Source organism: Ictalurus punctatus, chromosome 24, assembly GCF_001660625.3.
Source record: "Ictalurus punctatus breed USDA103 chromosome 24, Coco_2.0, whole genome shotgun sequence".
Classification (NCBI taxonomy): Eukaryota; Metazoa; Chordata; class Actinopteri; order Siluriformes; family Ictaluridae; genus Ictalurus; species Ictalurus punctatus.
The window spans coordinates 7164233-7179866 of record NC_030439.2 but is presented as its reverse complement, the minus strand read 5'-3'; the positions used below and the strand labels follow the sequence as shown (position 1 = coordinate 7179866).

At 39.1% G+C, this 15634-nt stretch overlaps 1 protein-coding gene across 1 annotated transcript; it reads left to right on the top strand.

Annotated features, from left to right (window-relative positions):
• The first annotated feature begins 9318 nt into the window (after positions 1-9318).
• grifin (galectin-related inter-fiber protein) lies at positions 9319-14635 on the top strand. The gene is made up of 4 exons (XM_017454091.3): positions 9319-9371; positions 10977-11056; positions 12784-12946; positions 13060-14635. The coding sequence occupies exons 1-4, from the start codon at positions 9360-9362 to the stop codon at positions 13222-13224; spliced, it is 420 nt and encodes a 139-aa protein (XP_017309580.1). The 5' UTR covers positions 9319-9359; the 3' UTR covers positions 13225-14635.
• Positions 14636-15634: the final 999 nt, after the last annotated feature.

The window sequence follows — 15634 nt, the reverse complement described above, 5'->3', positions numbered from 1 at the left end:
AACATCGTATAGCCGCTGTTGGAAAGGGGTCAAATATGCCGAAGATGCTGGAAAAGCGAAGATTGTGCAGGATCTGGAGGATTTTTCTGAAGAAAAGTGGGCAGATTAACTGCTCAGGACAAACAAGGGACTGATGAACATGGACTCCTGGACGTCGTTGATCATCCAGGTAATGACAATGGAAATTCAGTAATTATTGTGTCTTGTGGGCGATATGTAAATATCTGCTATGTGAAATAGCAAGGAGTATATAAACTTACGGCCTCGATTGAATACCTGTAATTAAATGATGCACTCACAGAGAATGTGCTTGAGCCTTTAATAAGCATGAAAAAAAATCTTCTCGAATATCCTCGAATTCCCCGCAGCTAAGTGCTTCACATCAAAAAAGACTTTGTTGCTTTTCATTTGACCTGCGATCACAGATTTTTCGCATTAGTCTTTTATGGATGAATAATTAAAGAATGTTCTTGCGGAGGTTATGTTTCATACGCCACATTCTATAAAGCTGAACAGATATACACAGAGCTCATTCCTGCTCGGGTTAGTGACCCAATAAGGATCAGGGTTCTTCGTTTATGAAGAGGAACAGAGGGGCATGCAGTTTAATGTACTGTGGCTGATTCTGTCTGAAGAGAGATGAGATTGGAATGGTAATAATGGTGAAAATGATCATCCTGAGCAGATTTACAAGGGATTATCATGATCCTCGGTTGTGGAACTGAGAAAATAATCAAAGAAATACATTAGCAGAAACATCTTAATATCAACAGTGTACATTGTGCCATTTATTATGGAAGTAGTAATATGGGTTCACCCAGTGTTCCTGGGATACGCTCCAGATCCACCACAACCTCAACTAAAGATGAATGAATGAGAAAACCAGAGTGATTTTTTTGTTGTTGTTGGTTGAAACAGTCTACCTGAACTATTTGTAACTTATCTTGCCCATATGCGCTTATGTTATTAATGAAAGGCATGCGTATGTGGTCGTCATGGCGCTGATTATGTGGTAGGCTGTCAGCATGAGGCAGCTGATGGGAAAGCGCATAGTCATGATCAGACAGAGCAGCTGGGGCTAGTGACTGCCATCTGGACACACTTACTCTATCATTGTGCACGTTCGCGTGCGATTGTGTATATGTGTATCTGCAAGCATGTTTATGCTGTCGGCGTTTACAACAAAGACAGCACGTTGCCTAGAATAAGTGCATCTAATTGCATTTGAAATAAGACTTTGATGCTTTATGTTCCTTTGAATACAAACATACAGTATGATTGATACATAAGGCTGCGCTTAATCTTACGATCACATACGATTCTAATGTCTCCGGACTACCACATTTTCTCTACTCGTGCCATCTCTGTCATCGTAACTGAGAGCCAACTGAGAGAAAACCATTTATTCCAGGGTCTTTTTATATTTGCACATGATAGCTCGCTGTAATTACACAGACTTTAATTGATTCTGATACAGATGACACTGTGGCCTCTGTCAGGGTCATCGTGGGAAAATTCAGCCAGAGCACCAGCAGGCCAGCTTTTCTGCTCCGCACCATATGGCCATGCTTTCAGCAGGCACTGGGAAAGCTGCATCTCACAGCTTTATTATGCAAATTAAGACACTGAGCGCATGGTGTCCAGCCATGACTTCATTACTATGTGCTTTATTAGGTTTTATAACACACAGTACACTACAGTTTGGAGGAACACATTACAATAACAGAACATGAATAATCATGCACTGATACCTGGATTAATACTTATGTAAATATGAAATAATGATGAACTAAGGCATGTACGAATCACAAACTAATGAAGAGTTAACCTTAACTACGACGTGAGTCTTATGAATTCATGCGTCAATAACGACCACCTTAACTACACGTTACTACATGTATGTTAGTTAATGTATCAATTAACACGTAGGGGTAAACTAAATCAAACATGCTCTATAAGAAAGGATATGAATTAAACCTGTATCATTATTTCATTATTTATAAAATTTGCCATGTGCAGCTGCGTACACAGTCTTCATTGGATGGTGCTGGGTTACATTCATTCCACAAACAGTTACACAAAACTGACTTTGCGCTCGGGTCTCCATCAGTTCATGACTTCAGCATAATAGACTTCATGTTGAGACCGTGGTGAATTTCCTGATTACACATGTAGCACACAGTTATAGAAGATAATTATTTATAATTACACCCTCTGGTGTCACCTAGATGAGGATGGGTTCCATTTTGAGTCTGGTTCCTCCTTCTCAGATCATCTCCGGGAGTTTTTCCTTGCCACCGTCGCCTTGTCAATTAAAAATTTCGATCTGAAATTGCTATATTTCTGTAAAGCTGCTTTGTGACAATGTCCGTATAAATAAAACTAAATTGATTGTACAAGTGTGTGTTTGATAATGCCACTTGCCTGACACCCAAGCTGTAGAACCTGCATACAAAATAAACTAATCTTAGGTTGATGGAAGAAGATTTAACCTTGCACTGATAACATTGAGCACGTATTGTCATGCATTCTCTCCCCTAATGAAGTCTTGTACGGTTTTGACATATATTACACTTTGAGTAGTTAGGAAAGTAGTACTTTCTTAACGTTCTTATTCTCTGAGTGACATAAACATTTGAAAGCATTTTAAATTGTGCTCAAAATCTGTTCGTGGAATGAGAAAGTGTAAGATTAATACTAAGTTTCTCACTCATCTGTCAACATCTAAGGTTTATTTGTAGAATATAATGTTGCAGCCACCGCTGTTTCACAGAGGCTTGTTTTGTTTGCGCTTGGCACTGTGGGAGTATCAGCGGCCTGGTTCCCCAGCCCTCATCCACACTCTCCCCTGTTTCCCCATTTCTGCAGGTCATGGGTGAGTTCATATTAAACCCAAGCTTGTTTGAACAAGAGACGAACCAGCCTGGCGGATGTGGATGTATACTGCCTAAATAAATAATATTAAATCTGTAGTTTGTGTGTCTGAGAGTCTGGCATGTAAAGAATGCATGAGTTGTAATGGTGTCATCTCAGGGTTAATGCAGATGGAGATGCAGCTAAGGAGCGACATGATGTGGAAATCAGCTATCTCAATTCTCTGGACTTCTGGTGTTAGCATAATTCTACATGTGGGAAATTTTCACGGGGAGACAGCGGGTGTTGTCGGAGATGTACTTCTACATGCAGATTATGAAAGCCAGCAAGTGCTATGTAAGCCTAATGCAGCTTTGACTGGTAATTGCACGCCATGAAGTCTCTTGCATAGATCATTTAACAATTCCGGGATGAGTTTTCAAAGGAAAAATGAGTCTCTCACTTAAGAACTCTTAGAGATTTGAATGTAGGGCCTGTATGAGAGAGAACATTTCCTTCTTGATTTCTGTCATTAGTAAACATTATGCATAAACGTGAATGTAGGTCGCCCTCTGCTGGTGATGTATAAAACCCATTAATGAGGCAGATTAGATCAGCTGGGCTTCACACTGACACACCAGTGTTCTACTATCATCAGAATATTATTAAAACCAAATCTTTGATGGCATCTCTTATTCCGTAATCAGATCTTCTAGACATCTAGACATCCAAAACTTGCACAAGAATCCACATCCATGACACATTTATTGATCTTTATTATGTGCTTTGTACAATGCCTTAACAGAAATGGTCCTATTTGGTTTCTTTCAGTGGGTATTGTAATTCCCTTAGCCTTATCAGCAAGAAGTAATACATGAAGATTTATCAGCAAGGTCCCGTAAGGAAACACGCTCTTTAGCAATGCTTCAAAAATACGAAGACATGAAGAATTTGAGCTACCTGTGGAAGGACATTTCGTGCTACGTCCTCCTCTTGCTCCGAGGCTGTTAGAGGCAATGCGCATTCAATAAGAACTCAGGGCTTCGTCTCAAACTGCATCTAAGCACTAGATAGGATGCCTAAAATGTATAGACAATATTAGTGTACTGACATATTACTAACAGTAATACGGAAGGGTGTGGTTTGGCACACAAGTCAAACCCAATGCAATGTGTAGTGGCCTGCGATAACCCTTCAAATGGTCAAATTTAGAAATTTGGTTCATTTTCTCAGCCTGGAGCATGTATCTCAGCCTGTACTTACATTTTAAAGACCTCCAAAGGTGAACATCTCATGCAAGAGATACTCGCATTTAAAATTTCCTTCCAATTCCACTTATCCATTTATCTCTACTTGAATAATCTAATATACACATCAGGGGGGAAAACAGCGTTGCTGGCAAAATCTTTTTTTTATATACAAGTTTTATATTAGGAATTATCACTTTAATTATCAGGATAATCTCCTGAGGTAAAAGTCACTCGCAGCATAAAACAAGCATTTAAATGATAAAAATCTCTTTCCCCGTCTGATCTCTGTTCACGCTGAGACTTTTGAGGAAATAATGGCTGATTCATTTACTCAGTCCTGTTCTGTTGGCTAAAGTGCTTGTGATTGATGCCTTTTATTAAGTCGTTTAGTCATCTGCACAGAGTGTGTTATTATTCTTCAGGATATTCTTATTATTCAGGAGCATCATGGACATTTTGATAGCTGGTACAATAAAAAAAAAAATGATCCTTGGTTCAAAGTTTGAAAAGATTGCGTCAACTTGTAAGTAAGGTGTTACGTGTTTCTCAACTGTGGGAAAAAAAACAAGTTGCAAAGAGTTGGTGCTAATTCTCTACTTTGATTGGTAGATACAGTACATACAGATGGGTGGATGGCTGGCTGGATGTATGGATGTATGGCAGGCTGGATGGAGGGATGGATGGATGGATGTATGGCTGGTGGATGGATGGATGAACGGATGGATGGCTGGCTGGTTGGATGGATGGAGGGATGGATGGCTGGATGGAGGGATGGGTGGGTGGATGGATGGATGGATTCATGGATGGATGTATGTGCATGCCTTCTCAGAGGAGAATATTGGAGCGCTACAGCAGCAGAAGACATCGATGCAACAGAAAGACACTGGGCTTCATTTTATCAAGCTGAATATCAATGAGTTTATTGTAAATGGTTCATACGAGCATCTAAACATGACATTTGGTATTCTTGAAAATCCCATCAATTCAAAAAATGTCCTTATAAGATATATTATAATAAGTATAATATTATATTGCCACACAAATGAGTCAAAATCATTTCTAATTCTATTTTTTTCGGTCTTTGCCCTGATCGTTCATTTCATGCCTCCAGCTTTCTCTGCACTTGTCCTTTTTTTTTGGAGTATTGTGGGCGTCACTACATGCAAACCATCTGTGTCAGGACCACGTTTCGCACCTAATGGGTGATCAGCATTTCTGTTGGTAAAAAATTGACTTCAGTTTGACTTACGCATACATTTTCACACAACTTTACTAACAGGTTAAAAACGAGGCCCGTTGTATGTAAATAATAAATAGTCAGAGTTTGGCATGCGACAACATAATGACAAATCCAACACAGTGCAAAAGATATGACAAGGTGTAGAAAGCAAACTCACACAGATATCCACAACATCCAAGTGGTGGTTTGGTGAATATGGGATACTATGTATAAAGTATTAATAAAATCTTTCCCATTATTCATTCATTCTGGGAAGCTGGTGGTAAATCATATCGTGAGGAGGCATTGTGGAGACTGACGGCACTAAACACTCTTAATAGTGCTTCCTAGTGGAAGCACCACAGTGGAATAAGCCAAGAGCTCGTTCATTATTTAGAAAGACGCTTTAATGATTTACAGCATGACACACCTGTAGGGTTTCATTCAAAGTTTCATTGTTTTCAGAGTATCTGATTACAAACTGAACGAATTCAGATCATAAGAAAAGCACACTTGGCAAGGTCTTAGACATATTTAGGCTCCTTTTCTGACCTGATCTTTCCAGGCAGTTTTGCTAGCTGAAATGTCAAAAATAATAATAATGACCCACTACTCAAAATGTCTCTTTGCCCTGATAGAACCCTATAATTTTAAGGTCATGATTTATGTCTCTTTTATTAAGAGACACAAAGAATAAACCCCATCAGACTTCAAAATCTTACCTTAAGGTTTGAAGACTTGCCTCATACCAAATCTCTTGCAGCCACGTAGAAGGTTTGTCCATGTAGCTTAGCATTTTATTTTCAATATATTTCACTTACAGGGGTCATGCTGCAAATTACTGAACCGTCTTTTTTGTGTGTGCATAAACCCCAATTGGACTGGATGTATCAATAGTTTTTTCAGTAAATATATTACGAATGAGGTTATTCACATGAAATTTTCACCAGACATCAGTTTTAACTCAAGAAATCTGCAAATATAACATTAAAATCCATGAATAAAGCTATATGTAATAAAGTGGAATGACACGGGAAGAAGGTATTGAACACGCTAAGAAAAAGCAGTTCTCCAAGACAAGGTAAGACAAGGAACCAGCTGAAATCAGTAAGTAATTATACCCTCTATCTGTGCAAATTAATATCAGCTGAGGTTAGTAAATTGATGGTGTATAAAATGGCTTTTCATTACCAAAGTGTCACACAAGAAACGTCTCATGATGGGTAAAAGCAGAGAGCTCTCCCAAGATCTTCACAACCTTATTGTTTCAGAACATACTGATGGAAGCGGATACAGACGTATTTCAAATCTTCTGAATCTTCCAGTAAGCACCATTGGGGCCATTATCCACAAGTGGAAGCAACATCACTCCGTCATCAACCGGCCATGCACAGGAGCTCCTCACAAGATTTCTGACCAGGGAGTCAGAAGAATAGTCAGAGAGTAGCCCAAGAGCCAAGGACCACTCGGAAAGAGCTCCAGAAACACTTGGAGGCAGCAGGTACCATCGTCACAGAGAAAACAATAGGCAATGCACTCAACTGCTCACGCTCACCGGCAAGACTCCATTACTAAAGAAAAGACATGTCGAAGCTCGTTTAAAGTTTGCTACAACTCATTTGGACAAGCCTATGAAATACAGGAAGAGTGTAGTCTGGTCAGACGAGAGCAAAACTGAACTTTTTGGCTATTGTACTACACGCCATGTTTGGAGAAGAAATGGTACTGCACATCACCCTAAAAACACTATAACAGTGAAGTTTGGAGGTGGAAGCATCATGGTGTGAGGTTGTTTTTCATCACATGGTACTGGCAGACTTCATATAATTGAAGGAACGATGAATGGAGCCCTTTACCGGGAGATTCTTGAGAAGAATCTGCTGCCATCCACCAGGATGATGAAGATGAGACGTGGGTGGACTTCCAGCAGGACAACGATCCACAGCATACAGCAAAGGAAACTCCAAATTGGTTTCAGAGAAAAATAAATCAAGGTGTTAGAATGGCCCAGTCAATCACCTGACTCGAATCCAATTGAACAAGATTTAAAAACAATATGTTTAGAAGAATGAGCCAAAATCACACCTGAATACTGCGGCCCATTAATTTCTTCATACAGGAAGTGTCTTGAAGCTGTTGTTAAAACAAAGGTTTCTCCACTAAGTATTAAAGACATTTCAGTTAGAGTGTTCAATACTTTTTTCCCGTGTCATTACTATTTATTGTACATAACTTTATTTATGGACTTTAATGTTTGGATTTCGATACATATGCAGATTTCTTGAGTTAATACTGTCTTAAATTTCATGTGAATAGCCTCATTGGAAATATATTTAGTGAAAAAAATGTTGATGCAATTCAGTACTTATTTCCCCCACTCTTTATATTTATATGTATACATACATATAGTATGTACATACTATATATATATATATATATATATATAAACATTTTTTTCAGTAAATATATTTCCAGTGAGGCTATTCACATGAAATTTTCACCAGACATCAGTATTAACTCAGGAAATCCACACATATAACTCATTTCAGTTTTTAGTGGATGAAATACAATCCCCTGTGGCACTCTGTATCACCACATTCCCAATCCATAGCTATGGACATATTTTATTTTTTATTTCAGCTTTTTTGTAAGTATCAGTATTCGCTACCTGGGCTTGATGTGCCAGCCATGTTCCTTTGGCGTAGTTAGTATTGAAGCCTAGCAGCATCTCTGTACTGTGATGAGATAAAATCAAGCTTCTTGTATGCAGGAACAGATTTTGGCTGTGTGTGGATTCACTAGATACGTCTCCGACCGTACAACTGATAAGAGACAGAAAAGCAAAATAGACCCCCCCACCCCCCAACCACACACACACACACACACACACACACACACACACACACACGCACACACAGAGAAAGAGACCTTATTGAAATCTCCTGTTGAGACGGGAATGTACATTTTGTACCCACAGCACATGTCCACAGATAAAGGTTCCTGCTTTTCATTTATTTATATGCTGTTATAGTCTCACACCAGGGTTCTGAGTGTTGATGATTCACCTTATTTAATGTGTGCTTGGCATCTTCATAGACTTATAAAAAAAAATTTAAAAAAAAAAAAAAAAAAGAGCAGTGTTTCCTAGTCAACATAATATCTGTCATTACATTCAGCACCTGGTGGATGTGCTGTTGTAATGGTGGAGAAATGTCAAGCATTTTGTCCCATAAGCAGAAGCAGCTCTGATGAGTTTAGCCTAGCCATTGTGTTCAGACACGGGCAGGAAATTCGAAAGGGCTGGCAAATCTGATGAGCCATGAAAGCAAAACGGACACTCGAGCGTATCAACTAATCCTCAGGATTAGCATCTGATATTTCACTCATATAAATAGCATGGCATTCAACTCATCAGCTCTATTGTTGACGCTCATTTTTGTGTCTATAAGCAGTTTCACGTCACTAAAGCGGACAGGTGTTGACCAAAACTGCATTGTCCAGCGTAAAATAACAGCGCATGCCATGCGTCACCTGAACAAACATGGAGTACAGGGCTGCTGCGTGAACGTTGCAGTGATTGTTCATCATTGTTTTAAAGAGTGCTCATGGCTTATTAGCTCCTAGCTACTACTCCATTTCCTGGGCCCTGATGTATGCAGGAATATAATCTAATACCTAGCTGATAAGGAGGAAATGAATGTAATAAAATGATTATAATGGAAGAGATTACCTTTAAAGTTGCTTATGAGCACAACTGATATTTATTCAAAGCAGACGCACGAATACATCTAAGCCCTGTGGTACAATATGTTCTCTGAACTGTGAAGAGTCTAGAGCACACAGAGATTTAGTTGTAACTGTGTGTGTGTATGTGTACATACAGTTGTTTTTATAAAGCTCAACTCAGACAAAGGCCCACATCACCGCGAACCTAATGGCTCACGTGGTGCCGCTGCTCTCTTTAAATTGCGTCCCGACTTTCCTGCTTCTGCTGGAAAGCTGATCGATACGCAGAGCCACAAGACACCACGGATGAGATGGCATTACGGGTAAGAAACACAGATAGACTGCAGACACAATCAAAGCAAATTAGCTCATTCTGTTGTTCCAAGCCTCGCTGGTCGTTCGTAGTTCGATTACCTGCTCGGTGAAGGTCCGTCATTAGGCGTGTCCGTGAATCGCATAGCATGCCTGGACTTTATGCAGATAATAATCAATGCACTGGGGACATGTTTATGAAATACATATTCATTACAAAAATGACGCTTCTCCACATGATGGACCGTGATGGGACTCTTAGGGGAGCTTAAGTGCTGTGGTTATGTCCTGCACATTACTTCTCTCAGTGCTGAATGTGTTCCAGGCAGCATCAGTGAGAACAGTGAGAAAGCTGCAATGATATGCAATGAGTTTATCTACAGCCCATCATTACTGACTGTTTACCTGTGATCACTGCGATTTTCAGCTTGAAGAGGGAAGTAGGAGGGGCACATTGAATGCATTTTCCACCTTAAGGATAAGTGTCATTTGCAGCTCGTTGCTCTACTTTGAAAGGGAATAGCATTCGAAAGCTTTACAGTATAGAGCTCAGTACTCAGCAGCTCATTCATAAAAGCTCTTGACTTTGCCTGCTGAGCCTCTGTAAGGACCTGAATTTAGAGTTAGAAAGCATGCATAAACCCGGCTGGTTTATAAACCTCCCTCTTATCCCAAGCCATTTTGTTTGTCAGGTATTAGAGACGTAAAAATCACTCTTCCACAGCCGCCTCACCTCTCCTGGATTTCATCGACGCCCACAAATCCTCATACTAACCTCATATTCACCTCTGTATACCGGCGGCAATATGACTAATATGTTAATGTTCCTGAGTTTGTTCACATGCTCTGATGTTTCTCCTCTGCTGTGCAAATATAATTAAAAAAAAACAAAAAAAAAAACAGCATTTGATCTTGATCTGAAAGAGCAGTGTAAATGATCTGAAATGATTAAAGCTTATCAGTGACTAAACATGAATCGATGTTGTTGAATAGTAGTGGGTTTAAAAGCACAAAGCGTCCATTGATGTGTAGAAAGCACGGACGTAGACGATGGTAAATAACGAACCAAAGGAATGAGCCAAAGGAACATGCTCGATTAGTGTTCAGAATAAAAGGATATGCTTTTTCATTGAACTGCATTGATGTAATGACAGTAATGCTTAGACTAGTCACATGACATTGATTAGATTACAAAACAAAACAAAAAAAAGGCCTTAATTGCATTTTCACATATTATCGTAGTATATTGAAAACCATTATGGCAATCTTTAAAAACTGTGACGCATCTCCCGTAATTGTTGAAAAGCATGTTAACTCCAACACCTCTACAGTGACTCAGACCTTTTAATTAAATGATACGCCGTGAGTACTAAAGACATGCGCTCTACAGCAGTCTGCCTCTGTTCAAACTTCTGCATATTGGGGCAGCGGTGGCTTGGTGGTTAAGTCTCTGGGTTATTGAGTGGAAGGTTGGGGGTTCAAGCCCCAGCACTTCCGCACTGCCACTGTTGGGCCCTTGAGTAAGGCCCTTAACCCTATTTCATCGTGCTGTAATGTATATGTGACCAACCAATATGTGTTATCATTGTTGTGTCTATGTCACTGGATTATTCCAGTTTGAAGCTTCCTGTCCTGATGGCCTATGTCCAGGATGGAGCATCATCGTAAGAGGACAGCCTAGCTCAGAAGCCAATAAGTAAGTCCAGCATTATCCTGACCATAAGACAATAGAAAAATGTGGGTTATTCTATCTCAATGGTCCAATGCTTGACTGTTTTTAATTTTAAAAAAATTTATTTGTGTGATTAAATTGAGTGATTAAAATCACAGACTTACAGACTTAAAATTGCAGACTTATTTCTGTAAAATTTCAGGTTTGTATCTGGTCTCCCACCAACGATATTCAACCCTAAAATGAGGGAATTTTTTTAATGGCAATTTTCTCACCCTCATAAAAAAATAAGGGAAGTCTCAAACCTGAAATGTTCTGCAATCAAACTATACTTACATATGTAGCCCTTAAAAAAATTAAGACAGAGACTCGAACCCTTCAGATTATAAATTGACCCTAAAAGTGGAACTGTGAGCAATCTTGAGTATTACATTCGGACTAAAGTTCTAAGTCTAAGGAACATGAATGTGTAAAATGTTTAGATATGTTCATGTACCTAACAGATCAGTTTTTGTTCCAAGGAGCTAGGCCTATGCATTGAGCCGAGATATTGAGGTTTCCGTAAACAGCTGCAAAACCAAAATTTGTTGTGTGCCATGACACAAAGATGGCCGTCGTATTTAAACCAACTAAATATAAATAAATAAATAAATAAATAAATAAATAAATAAATAGAAACTTTCAATGCCAATCCATAGAGGCAATCACTCAAAAAAATAAATTTGAAAAATTAATAATGGTCAAGCAACCAACTTGAGATGGAATGACCCATTTCTAAACACATGGCTTCTTTTCTGCGAGCCTGTGGAGAAATCTTGAAAGGGAAAGGGTAGGATATTATTTATAAAGCCCAGTCTACGGGTGGTGGATATTACTTTTCCAGGGTTATGATGCTGAATGTATTTTTCTTTGCCCTGTATGGATGACTAGATGAAAGTGACTGCCAACATCATGATATGTGGTGTGCCCACAAGAGTGCAAATCATTTCTTTTCCAGACACTTTTAAGGATATTTGATCAAATCTTTATTCGGTAGTAGGAAATTTGTCAATACCACTGAGAATATAAAAGGACTGGATCCTGCGCGAAGAAGCAGAATAAACAAAAACATCAGTCGTGTATAAAACCATTTCCTGTGTCTAAATCCGAGTGAACTCAAAGCAGACAGGCAACGACATTTCAGAGAGACAGCTCTTAATCCTGCCGAAAGTTATGCACTAAAATTCCTACTCTCTTCCAGAATAGGAATATGTTTAAGAACATGAGACGTTAATAACTCTGAGGAGTTCGTAATTCATCACGCCTGGTGAGAGAGACGCTATTTATCACACTAGATGTAGAAAACCCTAAAGACAATTACACAAACAAGCATCACTACAAAGCTGCGTTTGGGACATTTATGGGTCAGGAATACATGTGTCAATGCATTTAGTGTCAGAAGAATGGCTTTCCTCTGAGAATGGTCCTTATGCTGGACATTTTTTATATACAGATCTTCATAGAGTAATAGAAAGCACAGGGCAAGCTGGAATTTGAGATTGTGTCGCCTGTAATCTCTTCCATGATAAATTGTCAGTGAGCATACAGAAAATGTGGGACCAGTGAAGCACAGCTAGTGGTTTGTTATTGGTGGTATATCTAAACTGACACAGTTGACCAGGTCCCATCAGCCAGATTGCTCCCAATCCAATTGCCTCTGACTCCTAAATGATCCCTACACCATCACTAATATGTCTTTCTGACTCACCAAGGTTTGAGATCAATTTCCTCTGTGATCAGGACGACAGAATAGCCTTTCATTTCAACCCCCGCTTCACTGAATCAGACATAGTCTGTAACTCCTTCCTTGCAAACCAATGGGGGCAGGAAGAGAGATGCACCAACTTCCCGTTTGGCACCGACGAGCATTTTCAGGTGAAGGAAAACGTCACGATCACCATATACCATGTCCTGTATATACACACGTATAAGGTCCTCATAGAAACCGAGTGGCATTTTTTTCTCTCTCTCTGTTTTCCTCCCATCAGATCGAAATTGACTCAGACGATGACAACTTCCATGTTTACATCGATGACACAAAGATCATGCAGTATAAGCATCGCGTCAAGGACCTGAAGACCATCACTAAAGTCCAGGTGGTGAATGACATCAACATCTCCTCTGTGGAGATCACCAGGAAACATTTTTGCTAAAATGGTGGAGGAATGGAGGCTTACATCTTCCCTCTGGGACGCAAAATTGAAATGAGCCTTTGCTTGTTTTCAGTGGATTATTGTCTGTCTTGTGTTTGGTGTTGCTAATTTTAGGAATTAAATAATGAATAATGCGATTATCTCTTTGGATCCAAATCTTCCTGTTGGTCTCTTGGCAGTGTGAATAATAATTGCCTCAAACATAACCAGACATGTCCAGTGCATTAACACATTATAATGAGTGCTAAACGGCTGCTTTAAAATATTCACAAGCAGTATGGGAATATCATAGTAATTCACATCGCATTAAGATATCGACGTGCCAAAGGAAACACATCACTATGTATGATAACATTAATTCACTAACGCCTTCCCTAAAATCTGTAAGCACTAGGTGTCAAGGTGTTAATGAAAGACGTAGGTATAAATGTGACAATCAATACAATCCATTCTTAAATATTTTACTTAAATAAAAACTTGCACCTAATATGAAATTGACATCTACGCTATATGGACAAAAGTACAATACAGTATGTGAACACCCGAGCATTATACTTAGATGTGAACTTTCCTGAATCCATTGCCACAAAGTTGGAAGCATACAATTCTTTAGATTGATTTTTTATGCTGTAGCATTAAGATTTCTCTTCACTGGAACTAAGAGGCATGAAACCCAGGCCCAGATTGGTCATCGGGAGAATTCCCAGAGGCCTGACGACTGAGTTAGCCCTGATGTTTGTTTGTTCGTTTGTTTGTTTAATCAGTCAGTCGTTATTATGTTATATTAATGCGTGTCCGATGTACTCAAGCGATCCTTTCCGAATTCGGCATTCGATAATAAATCATGAATCTGTTAGTCTTGACTTGCACAGCTACCAATCGCCTCACCTCCACCGAACGGTTTCGAACAGAGTCATCAATGCGCAGAGTGAGGATGGAGACGAAGTTGTCAGGTGGAGCAGAGAGGGAAAGGGCACGCAAAAGGAAAACCCTCCAAGAAGAAGCAGCGAAGTTTAGCAAAATTACTGATCTGTTCAGGGCTTCAAGTGCAGGTCAGTGTCATCTGTAAATACTGTGGCTAGCTTTGTGTTATCTAATTTAGCTAATTAAGTATTAACTTGATTATTAACAGTAAGTATTAACACTAGCAAACGTTAGCACTATTACTGTCGTCACTCAAAATTTGCTAACGGACAGAATTATCTACTGTATAGTTGTAATACTAAGTAATTTAGTGCATTTAGGGAGCCTTCTATTTTGTTGAAATTAGAAATACAGCTAGGGCAAACAACCACAGCAACAACAACAAAAAACTCTTTTTTTCAAGCTGTGAGTTATAACATGCAACATCATGTTCCATATTAGGATTCTTCTAAAAATATATTGGCATGATGTAGTTATAATTGTACTAATACATATTTAGGCAATTTAGAAAATTATGTCTGCCCATATGTGAGGTTAAAAAAAAAATGTTTCTCCTATTGTTCACAATAAGGTGGAGAGAATCAACCTGGCACTAGCTTTGGTGCAGTGATCACACTTCACGGTAACCCTCAAAATAAGATCAATTAAATATGCTTTCCTGAAGAAGGAATAAGTGGTGGAAAATGGATGGATGGATGGAAATATGCTTTGGTATATTTGTATGAAATATAGCATGGTTAAATCTCTGGTAATTTACGTATTTTTACGTATTAAAAAAAAAAAAAAAAAAACCCACATGGCCCTAACATGGCCCTAATGCGATATTTTAATTTGAACTAGAAGAAACCTGACAAATTACAGTGAGGTTAAAAACTTATCATTTTCCAACAATGTGGAGACCGTTCTGTTTATAGCAGACGACCTGGTAAAGAAGTGACAGATATATAAAAATAGCATCCAAAAAAACAGTATCTTTTGTTTGCCTCTCTTCTGCATTTAATGTATATTTTGTGACTGAGAAATAGAGAGTTACTGGTAGCTTTGCAATTCTGGTGTTGTTAAATATTTGGCATAATGTTGTGTGCAGCTGATAAATTAGGCCTGCTTCACTACCTCTAGTTTGTTGTTTATGTTTTTATGGGATGGCCATACTGTGTGTAATAAATTGAATTTAGGAAAGAAAAAATAGGGTTGTCAGTGGTTTAAAACATTTGTTGTGGGAAAATGAAATTATGCCCCAGTCTTGCCCTGCTGAAACCATTCCAGCATGACGATGCCCCTGTGCACAAAGGGAACTCCATGAGGACATGGTTTGAGAAGTTTGGAGTGGAAGAGTGTCCTCCACAGAGTCCTAACCTCAACCCCATTGAACACCTTTGGGACGAACTGAAACTGGAGCCTCCTCACTAGTTCAACATCAGTACCTGGCCTCATTAAAGCTCTTGTAGCTGAATGAACACAAATCCCCACATCCAAGCTCCAAATG